Source organism: Loxodonta africana, chromosome 26 (assembly GCF_030014295.1).
Source record: "Loxodonta africana isolate mLoxAfr1 chromosome 26, mLoxAfr1.hap2, whole genome shotgun sequence".
In the NCBI taxonomy this organism is placed as follows: Eukaryota; Metazoa; Chordata; class Mammalia; order Proboscidea; family Elephantidae; genus Loxodonta; species Loxodonta africana.
In genome coordinates, this window is record NC_087367.1 from 13,293,699 (window position 1) to 13,314,734 (window position 21,036).

At 38.5% G+C, this 21,036-nt stretch overlaps 1 protein-coding gene across 2 annotated transcripts in view; it reads right to left on the bottom strand.

Annotated features, from left to right (window-relative positions):
* Positions 1–21,036, bottom strand: part of GTF2A1L (general transcription factor IIA subunit 1 like) — a 52,203-nt gene that overhangs the window by 12,381 nt on the left and 18,786 nt on the right. For both annotated transcript variants that reach the window (XM_064277116.1, XM_064277115.1), the window contains 3 exons: positions 19,755–19,810; positions 17,741–17,834; positions 15,956–16,542 (listed from right to left, as the gene is read on the bottom strand). In XM_064277116.1, coding sequence (XP_064133186.1) covers positions 15,956–16,542; positions 17,741–17,834; positions 19,755–19,810 — 737 coding nt within the window. The remainder of the gene's footprint in view (positions 1–15,955; positions 16,543–17,740; positions 17,835–19,754; positions 19,811–21,036) is intronic.

Sequence of the window (21,036 nt, forward strand, 5' to 3'; positions counted from 1 at the left end):
CAGCCCTCACCATGTGTCTGCGGCTAGAGCATTCCCAACTCAGGCCCGCACTGCCCCTCCCCTTCCATCACTCAACCAGCTCCTGGACAGAGGGAAGCAAGCCTGTATCACTCCCTGTCTAACACTCCCACCTATCTGGTAAGGGGCTGTAAATGCTATCACACCACTGGACCAATATCAGGAGGCAGACGGCGCCTGCCCAGTCAGCCCTCAGCCACCTTGCGAAACCAGTGTCCTGAGAAGCAGGCTTGCCCTGCCTGCTGCTGCCCTGCCCACCTGGACAAGGTAGTGAGAGCTATCATGTCCACAGATGAGCAATCAGCAAAGCACACTTGGCCCACCTGCCCTGACATATCAAAACAAAACAAAGAAGCTGGATGAAATAAACAAATATACAATCAATAAACAAAGAAAACATACTTTAATATCTCAGAGATAGCAGACAATATCAAGACATACAAAAAAGCAGGACAAGATGGCTTCAGTAAGTGACCAAAATAAGGAACAAGATGACCTTCCAATAAAAGAAAAGGTAGTGGAACTACCCGATATGGAATTCAAGAGACTAATATTTAGGCCTCTCCAACAGACTAGGAGGAGCCCTGGTGGTGCAGTGGTTAAGGACAACAGCTGCTAACCAAAAGGTAGGCAGTTCGAATCACCAGCCACTCCTTGGAAGCTCTACTCTGTCCTATAAGGTCATTATGAGTCAGAATTGACTCGATGGCGACAGGTGCTTTTTTGTTGTTGGTGGTGTTTTTTTGAGAGACTAGGAAAGAGATGAGGAAAAAACAGAAAAAACCAAGGGAAAAATAGACAAGATCATGGAAGACACAGACAAAACCAGCAAAAATCAAGAAAAACACAGAAAAATCAAATAATTCAAGAAAATAATATAAGAACAAAATGTCAAAATAGACAATTAGAAATCATACAAAAACAACAAATAGAAATCCAAATGATAAACAACAAAATTTTAGAAATAGACAACTCAATAGAAGGTTTTAGGAGCAAATCTAAAACCACGAAGACAGAATTAGAGAGACTGAAGACAAATCCATGGACACCACTTTGAAGAGAACTCAGAGAAAAGAATGAAGAAAACCTAAAAAATTATGTGGGACACAATCAAGACCAAAAATCTGCACATGATCAGGGTTCCAGAACAGGGGTAGAAAGGGGAAAACACAGAGAATATTGCTAAGCTTTACTGGAAGAACACTCCCCAAATATCATGAAAGACAAAAAAACTATCATCCAAGAAGCTTAATGAATCCCATTTAGGATAGACCCTGAAAGAAAGTCACCAAGACATACCATAATCATAATTCATAAAAACCAAACTTACAAGAAATATTAAAGGGAGTCCTTTAGAGACCAACAACAACAGACGTCAACTGGAGCCTAGGACACAGATCAGCGTCAATCAAGGCAAAGAACGCACAATAATAAAACAAAGCTAAAAAACTTAAAACAGGGAATCACAGACATCAATCCGTAAATGACAATTACATCAAAACAATAAAAGGCAGAATAAACGGTGTAGGTGTAGAACTTTCAAATGGAAAAGGAAGTCAAGGTGATACCAATAAAAGACTGGTTCAAATGTAGGAAGTGTAAATTTCAAGGTAAACACAAAGAAAACTAATAAACCTACTCCTCTAAATAAAAAAGAAGAAAAACAAAGTCTCAGTAAACATGAAATCTGTGATAAAAAAAAAAAAAGAAAATTCACAAACAAAAGAAATTGGCACAAGAAAGTAAGAGCAACAGAAAAAAAGGACCACAAACACACACAAAAAAGGCAGAATAACATGACAGCAATAAGCTCATTCATACCTATCATAATAACACTGAATGTAAATGGCTTAAATGTGCCTACAAAAAGAGAGTGGGAGGATGGATAAAAAAACATTGCCCATCAATATGCTGCCCACAAGAGACAGACCTTAGACACAAAGACATAAATATATTAAAAATCAAAGGATGGAAAAAATATATCAAGCAAACAGTAAACAAAAAAGTACAGGAGTACCAATACTATCTCAGATAAAATGGACTTTAAGGAAAAATCAACCACAAAAGAACAGGAAGAACATTATATAATGATTAAAGGGACACTTCCGCTAAAAGACATAACCTTAATAAATATCTACACACTCAGTGACATGGCTCCAAAATACATAAAACAAACTCTAACACACTGAAAAGAGAAATAGGCAGTTCTACAATAATAGTAGGAGACTTCAACATACCACTCTCAGTAATGGACAGAACACTGAGAAAGAAACTCAACAAAGATACAAAAGACCAAAGGCCAAAATCAACCAACTTGACCTCACAGACATATACAGAACACTCCACCCAAAAGCAGCAAAGTATACATTCTTTTCCAATGCACATGGAAAATTATCCAGAGTAGACCACATTTTAGGCCACAAAGCGACTCTCAATAAAATCCAAATCATCTAAATAATACAAAGCATTTTCTCTGATCACAATGCCATAAAAGTAGAAATCAGTAACAGGAAGAACAAGGATAAAAATCCAAATACATGGAGACTGAATAGCACCTTGCTTTTAAAAAATGGGGTAATAGAAGAAATCAAACAGGGAATAAAAAATTCCGCAATCATATGAAAGCACATCATACCAAAACCTTTGGAACACAGCAAAGGCAGTGTTCAGTGGTCAATTTATAGCAATAAATCCACACATCCCAAAATAACGGGCCAAAATCAAAATGTTAGCCCTACAACTCTTACAAATAAAGAACAGCAAAAGAAGCTCACAATCAACAAAAGAAAAAAAATAATAAAGATTAGAGCAGAAATAAATGAAACTGAGAACAGAAAAACAACAGAAAGAATCAACAAGACCAAAAGTTGGTTCTTTGAAAAGATCAACAAAATTACCACTGGCCAAACTGACAAAAGAAAAACAGGAGAGGAAGCAAATAACCCAAGTAAGAAATGAGATGGGGGACATTACAATGGACTCAACTAAAATAAAAGGGATCATAACATAATACTATGAAAAATTGTTCTCCAACAAATTTGAGAACCTAGAAGAAATGGAAACATTTCCAGAAACACACTACCTAACCTAACACAAACTGAGATAGAAAATCTGAACAGACACGTAACAAGAGAAGAGACTGAAGAGGTAATAAAAAAAAAAAAACCTCCTAACCATAAAAGGCTCTGGCATGGACAGCTTGACTAGCCAGAATAACCCTGAAAACAAACCCAGGCAAGGATATCACAAAAAAAAGAAAATACAGACCAATATCTCTCATAAATATAGATGAAAAATTCTCAACCAAATTATAGCCAATGGAATTCTGCATCATATCAAAAAAAAAAAACGCCATGACCAAGTGGGATTCATACCAGGTATACAAGGATGGTTCAACATTAGAAAATCAATCAACGTAATCCACTGCATAAACAGAAAAGAAGCAAATGATCATCTCAATTGACACAGAAAAGGTATCTGATAAAGTCCAACATCCATTTCTGATAAAAAAAAAACTCAGTAAAATAGGAACAGAAGGGAAATTCTTCAACATAACAAATGGCATCTCTACAAAACCAACAGCCAACATCATTCTCAACAGAAAGAGGCTAAAAGCATTCCCCTGAGAACGGGAACAAAGCAAGGATGCCCTTTATCACCAATTCTATTTAACATTGTGCTAGAAGTCCTAGGTAGAGCAATCAGACAAGAAAAAGAAATAAAGGGCATTCAAACTGTAAAGGAAGAAATAAAACTATCGCTATTTAGAGATGACATGAACCTATACAAAGAACCCCAAAGATTCCACAAGAAAACTACCGGAACTAATAGAAAGATTCAGCAGAGTAGCAGAGTATAAGATCAACATATAAAAATTTAGCTGGATTCCTATATACCAACAAAGAGAACTCTGAAAAGGATATCAAGAAAACCATACCATTTCTAATAACCCCTAAAAAGATAAAATACTTAGGAATAAATCTAGCCAGGCACGAACAAGATCTATACAAAGAAAACTACAAAACACTACTGCAAGGAGCCAAAAGAGAACTACATAAATGGAAAAACATACCATGCTCATGGATAGGAAGACTCAACACTGTGAAAATGTCAATCCTACCAAAAGTGATCTACAGATATGATGCAATCTCTATCCAAATACCAAAAAATTCTTTAAGGAGATGGAAAAACTAATCATCAACATTACACGAAAAGGAAAGAAGCCTCACATAAGCAAAGCATTATTGACAAAAAAGAACTAAGTAGGAGGACTCACACTACCTGATATTAGATCCTACTTTTTTTTTTTTTATATATAGCCAGGGTAGTCAAAACATCCTGGTACTGGTACTATGACAGACACAGTGGAACAGAATTGAGAATTCAGATGTAAATCAGCTGATTGTTGACAAAGGACCAAAGTTCACTGAATGGGGAAAAATAATCTATTTAAAAAATGGTGCTGGCAAAACTGGATGTCCCTCTGTAAGAAAATGAAGGAGGACCCATACCTCACACCATACACAAAAACTAACTCAAAATGGATCAAAGACCTAAATATAAAACCTAAAAGGATAAATATCATGGAAGAAAAAATAGGGACAATGCTAGGGGCTTTAATACATGGCATAAATTCAATACAAACCATAACTAACAATGCACAAACACCAGAAGATAAACTTGGTAACTGAGAACTCCTAAAAATTATTCACTTATGCTCATCAAAAGACTTCCCCAAAAGAGTAAAAAGAGGACCTACAGACTGGGAAAAAAAATTTGGCTATGACATAGCAACAAGGGGCTAATCTCTAACATCCCCAGAAAACTACAGCACCTCAATAACAAAAAGACAAATAATCCAATTTAAAAATGGGCACAGGATATGAATAGACACTTCACCAAAGAAGACATTCAGGCAGCTAACAGACACATGAGGAAATGCTTATGATCATTAGCCATCAGAGAAATGCAAATCAAAACTACAATGAGATTCCATCTCACCCCAACGTAACTGCCACCAATCAAAAAAAACATAAAATAACAAATGTTGGAGAAACTGCGGGGAGATTGCAACTCTTATGCACTGCTGATGGGAATGTAAAATGATACAACCACTATGGAAAATGATATGGCACCTCCTTAAAAAGCTAGAAAAAGAAATACCATACAATTCAGCAATCCCACTCCTAGGAATATATGCTAGAGAAATAAGAGTCGTCACATGAATAGACATGCACACCCATGTTTACTGCAGCATTATTCACAAAAGCAAAAAGACAGAAACTATCCAACTGCCCATCAAGAGACGAATGGATAAATAAATTACGGTACATAAAAAAAAAGGAAAATTCCTTTTTTTTTTTTTTTAAATACTACACAACAATACAGAACCGATGATGAATCCGTGAAACATCTCACAACATGGATGAATCTGGAAAGCATTATGCTGAATGAAAAAAGTCAATCACAAAAGGACAAATATTGTTATGAGACCACTATTATAAAAACCCAAGAAAAGATTTACACACAGAAAAAGACAATCTTTGATGGTTACAAGGCAGTGAAGGGGTGAGGAGGGGAAATTACTAACTACATAGTAGACAAGTATCAACTTTGATGAAAGGAGAGACAACACACATATAGGAGACGTCAGCACAACTTGCCCAAGGCAAAATCATAGAAATTTTCTAGACACATCCAAACAGCTTGAGGGATCGAATTACTGGGGCTGAGGGCTGGGGACCAGCATCTCAGGGGACATCTCATTCAACTGGCATAACATAGAGAAAATGTTCTACACCCTACTTCAGTGAGTAGCGTCTGAGCCTTAAATGCTTCCAAGCAGCCATCTAAAATACACCTATTAGCCTCATCATGTTTGGGGCAAAGGAGAATGAAGAAAACCAAAAGCACACGGAGAGTATCAGTCCAAGGGACTAACGGACCACATGAACCACAGCCTCCACCAGCCTGAGCCAGAAGAACTAGATGGTGCCTGGCTACCACCACTGACTGCTCTGAGAGGGATCACAACAGAGGGTTCCAGACAGAGTGGGAGAAAAATGTAAAGCAAACTTCAAATTCACACACACACACAAAAAAAAAAAACCTTACTGGTCTAACAGAGACTAGACAAACCCCCAAGACTACATAGGCCCCTGACACCCTGCTTACTCAGAACTGAAGCCACTCCCAAGTCCACCTTACAACCAAAGATTAGACGAGCCTATAAAACAATTAACATTGGAGAGGACTGTGCCCGAGTTCAATCAAGTATGTAAGACCAAAAGGGCAACATCTGCCCAGAGGCAAAGCCACGAAGGTAGGAAGGGACAGGAAGCCTGGACAAATGGACACAGGGAACCCAGGGGGAGTAAAGGGAAAGGGGGAGAGAGCTGACACATTGCAGGGATCTCAACCAATGTCACAGAAGAATTTGTGTACAAATTTTTGAATGAGCAACTAATTTGCACTGTAAACTTTCACGTAAAGCACAATAAAAAATTCATGCTTGTGAAAAATTAATGGCTATATCCTCAAGAGTAAAATAAGTCAACATTGTAAAAATAAAATAAAAATTTTAATTCTGTTTAGAATAAATTAGAGAGTGATCTCAAAGTTTCCACAGCTGCCTATGATATAAAATGCTGGAAAAAGAAAAAATCAGTACCACTCTAACAGTGAGCAAAAGCTGGATAAATCTCCAAATCATAATCCATAAGAGAGCTGGGGTCTTAGGGCAACCAAGCAGTCTAAAATCCAAGGACTGGCATCCCTTAGAGGGATAAGACATACGGTCATATCTCTCTCTGAGAAGAGAAATGACCATTTCCAAGTGTAAATACTATTTACTTTAGTCTCTCCCTTTCTATATGTCTGGTATTCAATCAAAAATAACAAGACAAACAAAAAATGAAAACAACCAACCATCAAGAGACAAAGCAATCAACAAAAGCATATACCATATGACCTAACAATCCCACTCCTAGGTATTTACTCAAAAGAAATTAAAATATATACATATATCCTTATTAAAAAAAAAAAAAAAAAACCTATATATGCATATATTTAGGGGCTTCACTCACAAATACCAAAAACTGGAAACAAATGTGCAAATGGTAAGTGGATAAAGTGTGGTATATCAATATGACGGAATATACTGATACACGCAACACACGGATGAGAATTTCTAACGTATTACGCTAAAGCTATGTATTATCCTATTCTATTTATTTTACGTTCTGGAAAAGGTTAAAATCATCAGAAAGAAACAGATAAGCAGTTGCCAGAGACTGGGGAAAAGGGGAGAAAACTGAGTTCAAAGGAACAAGACGGAACTCTTTGGGGTGATGAAAATATCCTGTATCTCAGCTGCGGTAGTGGTTACGCAACTGCACGCATTTATCAAAACTCATACTGTATTCCTTTAAAAAGGGTGAATTTCATTGTATATAAATTATACCTCAATAAATATGATTTCTTTAACAGTAAATTATGATAAACTTAGCCTTAGGCCTGAATAATAACATGTTGAAATTGGCTTTTCACTTTAGTAGCAACAAGTATTAAAAACCTTAACTAACTAGATCTTTTGCTGCAAAGTGACTCAGAGCTTCCATGGTACTTTGGTAGCTGACTATAAGCTTATTAAGATTCCAGGACTCTTCTAGCTGAATTCATGTAGCATCATCACCTTTTACTTAAATCAGTGAGAGCATCTCTATGCTGGGACAGAAGATTACACATCCAAATTTTTTATCAGTAACTGCAAAAATGACTTAACATTGTCAACTTCAGAAGCACTTCCACCAGGCCTTGGAAAGTTCACGTGATTATCTGACTCCAATCTCTTCTTCCAAGATGGTAATTTGACCAAAATGGCCACCAGTTTTTCGGCAACATCCATAATTGATACTACAGGACCTTGAATAGAAAGGTTTAAGTCTTTCAGATGGCCAGCTGGGGCTTTGAACCGGTTCTTCTCAGTTCAGTCATAGCCAATGAAGTGACACTGGGACAGACCTGCATTTTTACACTCTGGGTGAACTGCAACAGTAGCCAGAACAGGACAAATCATGAGTCAAAGCCTTGCTAGAAACATAATCTCTCTCTTAGGAAACAAGGGCAGTGTACCCTTTGCACAGCAACCAAGCCTCTTGCCTGTCAGATTTTGTGCAGAGTGGGAAACAGCAATGCCCCACACCAAGATGGTGGCCAGATGAGCCTCTCAAATGTGCATCGCTCTCCTCAGTTCTGGCAATAATCCAATCACACACATCAGGCTCCTGAAAGGGCTCGGGACACCTCTTCCAGGTCTCCCATTCCAGGGCTTCGACCTGTAATCTCCCATTTTAGATCACCCAAATTATAAAAATTCGGATCTGTTCCAGTTTCACTTCGTCGGCCATGAGTAAACTGGTTCAAACCAGTTCGACGCCCCGTGGCCAACATCTACCACACAGATCACCAACAAGCTCCTCCAGGTTAAAGTCTTAGGTGGGGGGCTTTCATTCTATCTCAAAAGTAGAAAAAAAATCTCCCCAAGGATCAATCAAGGGCTTTAAGCTTTGCCCTTAGGAAAGCCAGAAAAATTATGCATGAAGAATGTCATGTTTTGCTCACATTTTTTGATAAATGTCTTGGAAAAGACAGTAATTCAAACTCTTAGCTCTAATGTATTTGAGTTTCATGGCAGCAGACGAGACTTCTTTTAGAATTATTGGCTAAATCTAAGCACTAATGCATGATGCCAGTGTGCGGAAATACATAGCAATGCCTTGTTTACCGAAGCAACAAAGCCACGTGCTGTCAAGCATCTTGAGAGTTCTATCAATATACAGAGTACCAGTATGTTACTAAGTAAATAAAGTTTTCATTATTTCAAAATGTCAACCATTCCAGCTTCCCCAAAAAAGGGGGCTCACAACACAGGAATTCTTTGATTGTATCAATGTGCAAGTAATGATTAAAGTCAGATGTTGGCTGCCATTGAGAAGAACTGGTATTTTTACCCTGTTAAATGTTAAGGAAAAGCCACATAGCTGCTGACTCTTCTACAAACTCCTGCTGAATGTGAAGAAATGTCAGCAATTCTAGTGCAGATGATATCACCTGCCAGGGTCTCTGCTTTTTCTTTCTCTGCTCTAAATTATAAAGCACCCCAGCGAATTCCAGGATTCTCCACTTCCCCAAGATCTCTTCCTTTTGCTGGGTAGCACAATAAACAAATGTACATGATGCTTCAAGATAAGGTTTTGTTGGCCAAAGCCAGCTTCCAACTCTCTAATCATTAAGCTTTCTTCTAATGAAAGCCCTATTTTTCCACAGCTAGTAAGTACTGACAACTTTGCACCCATATGGGGGGGGGGGTAAATATAAAACAAGAAAAACCTAAGCTATAAAATACTTTCTTTTTACATACACACAATGGAATACTTCAAAACAATAAAGAACAATGACACATCTGTGAAGCATCTCACAACACGGACCAATCTGGAGGGCACTACACTGAGTAAAATAAGTCAATCACAAAGGACAAATATTGTATGAACCACTATGAGAAAAATTTAAGAAAAGGTTGACACACAGAAAAAGCAATCTTTGATGCTTACAAGGGAGGGAAAGGGTGGGAGGGCAAATCAGTAACTAGATAGCAGACAAATGTCAACTATGGTGAAGGGAAAGACAACACACAATATAGGAGAAGTCAGCACAACTTGACCAAGGCAAAGCCATAGAAGCTTCCTAAACACATCCAAAAACCTTGAAGGGCCAAGTTACTGGGGCTGAGGGCTGGGGACCAGGGTCTCAGGGGACATCTAGGTCAATTGGCATAACATAGTTCATAAAGAAAATGTTTTACATTTACATCCTACTTTGGTGTGTAGCTTCTGGGGTCTTAAAAGCTTTCCAGCGGCCATCTAAAATACATCTATTGATTCCATCACATTTGAAGCAAAGGATAACGAAGAAAACCAAAGACACAAGGAAAATATTAGCCCACAGAACTAACAAACCACATGAACCACAGCCTCCACCAGCCGGAGCCCAGAAGAACTAGATGGTGCCTGGCTACCATTACCGACCGCTCTGACAGGATCACAGCAGAGGGTTCCAGGCAGAGCAGGAGAAAAATGTAGAACAAAATTCAAATTCACACAAAAAAAAAGACCGGACTTACTGGTCTGACAGAGACTGGAGGAACCCCCGAGACCATGGCCCCCTAACGCCCTGTTAACTCAGAACTGAAGCCACTCCCAAAGTCTGCCTTTCAGCCAAAGATTAGGCAGGCCTATAAAACAAACAATAACACAAGTATACAAGACCAAATGGGCAACACCTGCTCAAAAGCAAAGACGAGAAGGCAGGAAGGGACAAGAAATGTAGACAAAGGGACACGGGAACACAGGGTGAAAAGGGAAAGGGGGAGACTGCTAACACATTATGGGGATTAAAACCAGATGTCACAAAACAATCTGGGTATAAATTCCTAAATGAGAAACTAATCTGCACTGTAAACTTTCACCTAAAACACAATAAAATTAAAAATAAATGGTCGATAAATATGGAATAATTTAAAACAATACTTTTTGACATCTTTCAAGCTAAACTATGTCAAACCCAGTTGTCTATAATCATAAATGCCAGGGTGTATCTTCCAGGCATTGAGCACTTGGGACGCGTCAGACAACGTGCTGCTGAGCACATCACACCATCATTTAACACTTCCACCACCTCAAGTCTATGTCAGATACTACTTACTGGCTTTCTTTTACAAATGAGGGAACTGAGTAACTAGCTCAAGTGTCTTAGTTATCTAGCACTGCTGTAACAGAAATAACACAAGCAGGTGGCTTTATCAAACAGAAATTCATTTTCTCACAGTTTAGGAGTCTAGAAGTCTGAATTCAGGGCTTCTCTCTCTCTCTGTCCACAGTGAGGGAAGGTCCTTGTCTCTTTTCAGCTTCTATCCCTAGATTCCTTGACAAATGTGTGGTGTGTAGCTTCCTCTTCATTTATGCTTGCTTGCTTAATCTGCTCTTTACATATTTCAAAAGAGTTTGAATTAAGACACACCCTACACTAATACCGCCTCAACGTAAGAAAGAAACCTCATATCCAAACATAACCACAGGCATGTTGTTGTGTGTCCGAGTCGATTCCGACTCATAGCAACTCCACAGGACAAAGTAGACTGTCCCAAAGGGCTTCCTAGGCTATAATCTTTACAAGAGGAGACTGCCAGGTCTTTTCTCCTGCGGAGCCACTGGGGGTTCAAATGGACAACCTTTCAGTTAGCGGTAGAGCATTTAACCACTGCACCACAAAGCCTCTTTCTAAACCACAGGTATAAACCCACTGCCGTCAAATTGATTCCGACTCATAGCGACCCTACAGGACAGAGAAGAACTGCCCCATAGGGTTTCCAAGGAGTGGCTGGTGGATTCAAACTGCCAACCTTTTGGTTAGCAGCCGTAGCGCTTAACCACTACACCACCAGGGCTTCCCACCACAGGTATAAAAAGCAAAGCCAAACTCACTGCCGTCAAATCGATTCTGAATCATAGCAACCCTGTAGGACAGAGCAGAACTGCCCCGTAGAGTTTCCAAGGAGCACCCGGCGGATTCGAACTGCTGACTTTTTGGTTAGCAGCCGTAGCACTTAACCACTACACCACCAGGCCTTCCCACCACCGGTATTGAGGTTAAGATTTACAACACTTATGTTTGGAGGGCACGATTTAATCCGTAACACCAAGTCACATAGTTATCAAGGGACAGAGAAACAATTCAAAACAATTCTGAGCATTGAGGCCAAAACATTAAACTTTTAGGATGGATAGAAGGAGATGGCTGGAGTAAGAAGCTGCAGAGGCTATAGACTGATAAATTAATTATGAAACTATTAGCCCAAATGAGAGATAATTAGGGCAATGATAGTAGGGATGGAGAAGACAGATTCAGAAATATTTAGGAGTTACAAGAAAAATCAAAGGCACATGACTGATTAATATAAGTGGAATAAGGGAGAAGAATGAGCCAAAACGACCACCGTGGCCTTTAGCTTGGGGAACCAGGTAGGTAATGGCACCATACATACAGCATCTCTGAGGAGAACAGTGAATTACCGACACATTCAGATGGAGAAGCCTCGAAGACAGATGGACAGGAGAATGAAACTGGGGGAGTTATTCAGGTACAAACGTAGTCTATCAACAAATGGGTGACAGTTAAAACCATGGCAACACATGAGATTGCCCGGGAAAAGCACGAAGTAAGAAGAGACATGGGCTGAAGACAGAGAACCATTAAGAAACTCCAGGGGAAGATAAAAGGGAGCTCATGAAGAAAACGAAAGGATACAGGCAGAAAGGCCAGATAATGAGAAGCTAGGGCAAAAGGAATGACAGTATTTGGCAGTAAGGCAACGAGGGGGTGGGAAGGACAGGCAAAGGATAAAAAGGCGTTAAAGAGGACACACTACCAATGTCCATTTCTTTCTGTAAAAATGGTGTGGGGGCAAAGTCTGATCTCCTCTAACTTCAGAAGGGGGAAGGACAGTCAAGATCAACAGCTCAAGGCTGATTCCCATGAGACGGGGAAGTCAGACATGCCTCCTCTCTCCACCATCTTTACCAATTCTGACACCAGCCGTCCCTCCCATGGCACTCTCTACTTCTCTCCTGGGTTCAATAATTCACTGCAATGGCCACACAGAACTCACAGACCATACTCACGATTATGAGGTTTATTAGGGAAGTAACAGGTTCAGGAACGCTCAGGATACAGTTCTTCCACCAAGACAGCCTATTTCCAGCTGTGCTCAAAGGCATGCCCCTCTCTGGCAAGTGTTACAAAGCTTTTAGTTCTGCTGATAAGCACCCAGAGGCATACCACCGGGAAGCCTCTTGCCTGAAAGCGTTCAGCTTTCTCCCTCTGTGGGCTGGGAAACCCACCGCAGTGTCTCCTATTGGTCTCTTCTGCTGCCACCTCTTGCCATCTTCGGTGCCACAGCTCACTCTCTCTCACTCTCTTTTTCTCTCTGTCTCCTGGTTCCAGAAGCCTCTCAGCACAGGGATCCTGGGTCCAAAGGACACGCTCCACTCCTGGCTGTTCTTCCTTGGTAGGGTGTGATCCTCTTTTTCCTACCTCTGGGATGGCTCATTTCAAGCCAAGCGAGATGACAAAGCTGACCAATTCCCTTGGTGGGCAATAATTACCCTATCTGCAGAGTCTCACCCAATTATTTGGGTGGGAATTACAAGACCCTGGCAAGAAAGGCTACACAAAAACAATCCATTAGCGCTGCACTCTCCTTCTACTCCTAATTTTTGGTGTTCAAATGAAGAACTGAGTTTATAGTTCTCTATAACCACCAGCGACTCCATGGGAGAAAGATGTGGCAATCTGCTTCCACAGAGATTTAAAGCCCTGGAAACCCTATGGGGTCACCATAAGTTGGAATCGACCTGATGGCAGTGGGTTTGATTTTTTTGTTTTTTTAATAGCTTTCTAAGGTTAGAAAAAAATTCCTAGGCCAGGGAAAAACTGAACATAGTAATGTGCACTTTAAAATCAGAGCACAAAGATTGTCAGAAATATATTTTATGTAATAGTAAGAGATGTTAAACCTACATGGATCCTTAGCTCTTAAATCTACATAGATTCCCACAATCTCTGGAAGTCCATACAGGAAAGGTAAACAAGTATAACTAGTCGTAACTTGTTTTAAAGCAGTAATTTCTGAAAGCTACTTGTAGAGAAAAGAAAAGCTATTCAAAAAAAAAATTTTTTTTTAATTTACCAGGTTGCTAACTATTTTAAAGGTATCTGACAGTAAAGAAACATTTCACAAAGTAAATACTCTTTTTCACAAAGTAAATAATCTTATAGGTTCACATTTTTTGTTTTAGATATAAAAACCAGTTGCCATCAAGTCAATTCTGACTCATGGTAACCCCATGTGTTTCAGGGTAGAGCTGCACTCCATAAGGTTTTCAATGGCTGTGATCTTTCGGAAGGAGATCACCCGTCATTTCTTCCAAGATGCCTCTGGGTAGATTCAAACCACCAACCTTTCAATTGGCAGCCAAGCACATTAATCGTCTGTGCCACCCAGAAACTCTGTTTCAAATACAGACCTATTTTAAAGCTAATAAAGTTATACACGAAACATTTCCCAATATATGATAAAATCACAGAGCATGATACCACTAATCTCTATAGCTGTTAAATACTCGACATACATTATCTCAAATAATCCTAAAAATTACGAGGTTGGCATTACGCTCAGTTTACGGACTATGACCGAATAATTGAGTAACATTACACAGCTCTGCTTGTAAGTGGTGAATCTGGAAGGAAAACCTGGCGGCGTAGTGGTTAAGAGCTACAGCTGTTAACCAAAAGATAGGCAGTTCCAATCCACCAGGTGTTCCTTGGAAACCCTATGGGGCAATTCTACTCTGTCCTATAGGGTCGCTATGAGTTAGAATCGACTTGATGGCAATGGGTTTGGTTTTGGTGGCTTCAAAGCTCAAGCTTTCAATAACATTCTCCACTAACACTCTCCTAAACAATCCTTGGTTATCTCCCTTAACAAATCTACATCCCCACATTAGAACAAAGTACAACAAGACGACATCTAATGAGCAACAGCAGCATAAGTCCTTGGCTCATCCCATCAAAAATGTGCGAAATTCATATATAGGCCACGGAGAAAATTTCTCCCAAACTAATAGGACAAAAACTAACACTTATTTTAAAATGTACAGTTATTTCTTTTTTCACTGCAAAACCCAATGTTTCATAATTGAGTTCAGCCTACATTGATTTTTACAGTCTTACGTACTGTATGAGAAATATCATGAAAAAATTCTCAAAATAAAACACACTTAAATCTCGGCACTTTATACCAAAACCAAAAAACAGACTTGCTAAGAGGTCTTGAACAGGCTTCATCAAACACCTGAAACATTCTAGAAGAGGCCTAACAGTTTTAGACAGTCACGTTCTTTGCTCTTTGTCCCTCACTGTACCCTAATAACTTCCCATTCTACCTAGGAAATTTAAAACATTCTGAAAACAAAATATTAAGGCAGCACTTAAATACCCATTACTACAGGTTTGTACAGTGGCTCGAGAGAACCACTGAACAATTAGCTAATGGTACAGCCTGTAATTATTTGTCAGGTGTCACTAAATCTTATAACAGGAATTAGCTACAAGTCATTTGGAAAAAAGATAATGCAAGATTGTTCTTTTTTAATTTTTACCATCCAAAATTCTCTATGAATCTTTTTTCCATCACTATGAAGTCTCTGGAAATTAGTATCTCTGGCCTATGTTCAGTGAAGAACGTTAATTACAAGCTATTTTTTAGTGGTTTACACTTCTAAACAAAATTAAATAAATCCAGTATTTTAGCAGGTAGGGAGAAACAAAAATATATACTGGCAAAACAGTTCCTCATATAGGAAAAACTTCCATATTGGGAGTTTAGGAAAATTAGGTAAAGGAAGAAAAAAAAAAAACTCTGGACTTCTTTTGTATATTAAATATGACAAGGCATTACCTGAAAATATTTAATTACTGGGATGGATTTCTGGGTCTTAAAAAAAAAATTCATCTGCCAGGAAAAAACAATTCTCACAATATAAAGAAAAGGTAAAACGGATTACCTTAAAACAAATGCATTTTCTTTAAAGAAATATTCTAATTCATTGGTTAAAGTAAAAGTTTAAAAATGCTGAGCATAAATACTTTAAGAACTAATGGTTATATGAAATACAACAATAAAGAAGCAATCTTCTAAAGGAAAACAAACATAGACTTCTGATTAAACTTAAGCTGCTTTAAAAAAAAAAAAAACACTGAGGACGTCTGAACACTGGTCACTGCCCGCCATCGAATACCATTAAGTTGAACATACAACTACCTTCTCTGAGACGGGTAGGCTGCTGGGCTCCTGTACATTTCTTGGTTGCTTTACAGAATCGCATCCATACACCCTATTTTTAAGAACACGAAGCTGAACATCAGGCAGGTGCTGGTGCAGAGCCCCCCGAGGGCCCGCGGAGTAGGGCCTACCATGCAGATTCTGAGTCACGGTCGTTGAAACACTGAGCGCTGACTCCACGTTAGAATCTAGTTGAGAGACCTGTGGGGCAAATACAACGCCTGGAAGATTGACATACTGAGGGCTTTCCTGCTGACTCAACGAAACGTCCAACATGATTTTATGCTCGTTCCCAGGAGGGACAAATACGTCGGTGGTGACATTTTCTACGTGTTTCCTATCCACCGTCCCAGGATGCAGAACCGTGGGCTGCTGGAACACAGGTTCCAGTCCCTGTGGTTTTTCAGTAGTTGTGTGAGGAGACGAGCTCAGTTGTGGAAGGCTCATCTGTATTACGGGAGGCTGCCCCAGCTGCTGAAATATTTGCTGAACTGGATGCTGAAGAATACTTGCTCTTCCAGGAGTCTGTGTCACTATAATTGGTACATTGACTTTATAAAGGTGGCCTTAAAATGGAGAAAGCAAAGCTGTAAGTATAAGAGAATCCTAACTTTCTTTAAACAAAAAAATCTCATGCACAACAGACTGGGAGGAAATGTACCAATATGTTAACAGTGGTTCTCTCTACTAGTGTTTATTTCCTTCTTCAGGCTTTTTTGTATTTTCTACAATGCATTTATATTATTCTTTTTTTTTTTTTTAATTAAATGTTTTTCTTTAACTCTAGCCTTTTCTACTATTGGTTATATAGTACATTTTAATATATACGCAGGCCACCATATTTAATCCATTTTCTCCCGTTGATAAATAAATGGCAGTGTTACCAACCCAAAATGGGATTTTAATAAACATAATCATACAAAATATATTTCTGATATTTAAGGTCTCACATAAAAACTGCAAGGCCAACTAAAAAAAGTTTAATTATTTCAAAAATTATCAAATGTCTTCTCTCTCTTTCCTCTAAAATACTACTAAAAGAAGAGAAAAAAAGGAATTTCTTTTTTGAGCATCAAGTTGGATATGTTGCTTAAACCTTACAACCCAAGGTTTAGACACTGTACTCTTTCAAATCAAGAAACAGTGTTCTGAAAAGCAGAGGTTGTTTAACCTTCAAACCTTCAGTCGTTCTTTGTAGTATACCATGCAACCTCCAAGAGAGGAAGAAAAAGTGAATGAGCTTAATTTTCAGTTTTCCTTGTTAGAGCTAGCAGGCACCCAGATATGTTATTTTATTTTGTATCTGTTGAAATGTAGATAACGCCCTTGAATTAGAGAAAATATATATAAAGCATCTAAATAAAGTTGGGAAAGAGAATTGGGAATAAAACACAGCACAAGGCCTATTATAACATCTTTTGTGGCAGATGCCTCCATGATAATAATAACCACCATTTATTATTACATTTAAAATAGATTTTATTAAACCCACTAAACCCAAACCTGCTGCTGTCGAGTCGATTCCGGCTCATAGCGACCCTACAAGACAGAGTAGAACTGCCCCATAGCATTTTCAAGGAGGTCCTGGTGGATTTGAACTGCTGACCTTTTGGTTAGCAGCTATAGCTCTTAACCACTATGCCACCAAGGTTTCCAGATTTTATTAAAATTTCCTATAATTTCTGGTATGTAGTATATTAAAATCATGAAACTTAAATATCCGGAAGTTAGTACCCACGCTAAACCCTTAGAATATACTCTCACCAGATGCAGTCCGTAGCGTCACACCTGCTGGTACATGAATAGGATAACCGATACCGGAAGGAAAAGTAAAATTTGCACTGGAGTTTGAGGTGCCCTGGATATGAGAAATATACATTAGAAAGTTAGAACAGGAGTTGTACCTTTTTTCCCTGGCCTCACAGGGAGTCAAAAAATCTGATTCAGAACAGTAGGACGATAGTTTTGACAAGTTCATTAGGGCTGAGTTCTTTGAATAAAACTTTTTAATATTCAAGTTAGGTCATCCCACCAGGGAGCAAGACAAATTCTGTTCTACAGCTCTTAGCAATGAGCCAGTAAGTCTCAGTGAGTACTATGAACATTGATTCGTAAAATTCATACCCCCTGTCTGGGCCACTGATTCTCAAGGTGCCAAATATAAGGCCCACAGCTGTTTATCAGTGTCTTCTAGTCTGTAAGTGGATCACTTACAGTATTTTAATGTAGATAATGTGATAGCCTATCATTCTTATTTTGGAAAAATTAAACCTTGTTAGTTGCTGTAGAGTTGGTTCTGAGTCATGGCAACCTCACTTCAGGTTTGAAAAAAAAAGACACTAAATCAAAAGACAAACATTTTTACCTAGCAGATCTGCAAATACTTAGGATTAGTAACACCCAACGTTGGTGAAGATGTGATAAAAATCAGTTCTCTAAGACCACTGCTTTTATGAGTATATATTGATATGAACCTTTTGGAGGACAATTTTGCAATATATTATCAAAACTGAAATTATGCATGACTTTTGAGCCATAAACTCCACTTCCAGGATTTATCCTGATGATCACGTAAGTACACAAAGACATATGTACATGTATGTTCAATGGAGTGCTATATTAGAAAGACTGGAAATAATTTAAATGTCTATCAACAAAAGATTAGTTAATTAAACTGTGATACAACCACTGGGGTCAATCTACATTTACTGGCATTGAAGGTCCCACTATATTATTAAGCTTAAAAAAAATTACAGGAACAGTACAGACAGTGATCCTACTTCTACCCTGAAAACCAGTGTAATTTCTTCAAAGAAGTTTAGGCGGACACATATCACATGGTGAAACAGTTATCTTTGCACAATAAGGGTGCAGGGCTCTTTCACTTTTTACTTTACAAATCTCTGGGGGATTTTGGTTTTGTTTTTTATACGCATACATTTCTACAATTTGTATTTCTATCATATTGTAGAAATTTATATTTCTACAATTAGGAAAAAAATATATATTCTCATGAACTTAAAGGTCAGACATATTTCTTCTTGGTTTCCTATCCAAAACAGTAGACTTCCCCATAAATCCTGATGAGGGTGAGGATTTTGGTTGTTTTTAACGAAGAAATGGGAAGAGATGGCCCACTAACCTTTTTACCTCACAAAAGTAAAATGGTTTGAAAGAAAATGAAAAACAGTAGATCATGTATCATCAGTACCACAGAAGTAACATAAAAGAGAAAAAAATCTGTTCTTCCCCACCTGAAAAACCATTCAATTTTCTATTGAAAGTTGTAATTTTATTTCCTGCCCCTAAATGCTAGGGGGAAAAGAAACCTACACTCTAACTTCTACTTTACAAAGACAGACAATGACCAGAATAGTTCACTTCGGTAAAAGGAAAAACTATGATATAGCTCAACACTGGGGGGGCGGAAAATCAGAAAAAAAAAAAAAAACCCACCACCTCAAAATTATTTATTTAGGACCCACCATTATACAGTGTATTAAAACTGCATACAACTTCAGCAACTTCAAAACTCTCCTAACACTGTAGGTACAGACTTGGCAGATGCTGCTGCCATGAAAGATAGGAAAAGTTGGTAAGAAAATGTCAATTCTGGAACTCCTGAGTTTTTGCTATAGAAGCTACTCCTGTTTCCCCATCCCTCACATATCTTTTCCCATTCAATTAGAGGATTGTGAATTTTATCTACGCCTGTTCTGCCACCATGCACTAAGGGGCAGGTGTATCTTTTAAAATATATGTTAAAGAAGTTACATACCAGTTCTGCTGTGGTAAAACTGGGAATGGTTCTACCAGGAGGGATAACTAAAGGTGCTGCATAGAAAACAAGATAAACATTACACATCTGTTACAGTTTACCAACTGAATAAAACTGGTAAGTACAGCTTTTTAAAAAATATATGTAGAGCTTCCATCACTAACATATTTTTTCCAACAAATTCAGATAAAGATATAAGTACCAGAAGAAAGTATCTCACAGTAATCAAATCTACTATACTTTAGAAATCCGTAACAAAACAACTAGGATGTCTTTAGTAAGACAACGTAGCACCAAATCTCCATTAGAGTTTGTCATTGGGGGAGGAAAGGTAACATTTCTTTTAAAGCCACACGTTTCCAAGACACTACACCACAGAGCCAACTAACCCAGCACAGAACCATTCTAAACGTTACAGGTTTGAAATAAATTCCAATTTATTCTCTATCAACAGATGAATGGATAAACAAGGTGTGGTACACACATACAATGAAACACTTCTCGGCCATAAAGGAAAATGAAGTCCTGATACATGCTACAACATGGATGAACCTCGAAGACATTATGCTGAGTAAAACAAGTCAATCACAAAAAGGACAAACAATGTATGATCTCATTTATATGAAATCACATGAACAGGCAAATGTATACCAATCAAAATTTATCATTGGTTACCAGGGGCGGGAGGGAGGAAACAAAAGGGAGCCATTGTTTGGAAAGTAGTTTCTATTCCCATCGATGGGAAATCTGGCACAACGTGATTAATGCAATTGATATTACTAAACCTGAAAAAAGCTAAATCGGCAAATGTTGTGTTATATGCATTTTTACAACCACAACAACAAAGAACAGCTGCTGATACTGCTTATGTACAAACAAACGCCTTATGGGATTTGTTTCCTTGGTTCAGGGGTTTAGGGTTATGGTCTCATGGGACATTTCAGTCAACTGACTTGGTATTATTTTAGTGCTTCTGTTCTAGGTCCTAGTTCATTGTATAGTGCCTGGGGTCTTATAAGCCTGCGAGTGGCCATCCCAGGTCCAAGGATTGGTCTCTATTACCCTGGAGCAGCAGAGAAAGAAGGAAGGTCAGGAATCAGAAGAAAAACTGGAATGGATGTCTAACATGAACAAATGCCTCCTTTGCCATGAGACCAGAAGTATTAGATGGTACCTGCTACCATCATTGAATGTTTTGATCAAAGATTCTACAGAATCTTGATCACAAGGGGAAAAAAGGTAGACCAGAATTTCAGATTTAAAAAAAATCCAGCCTTTCTGG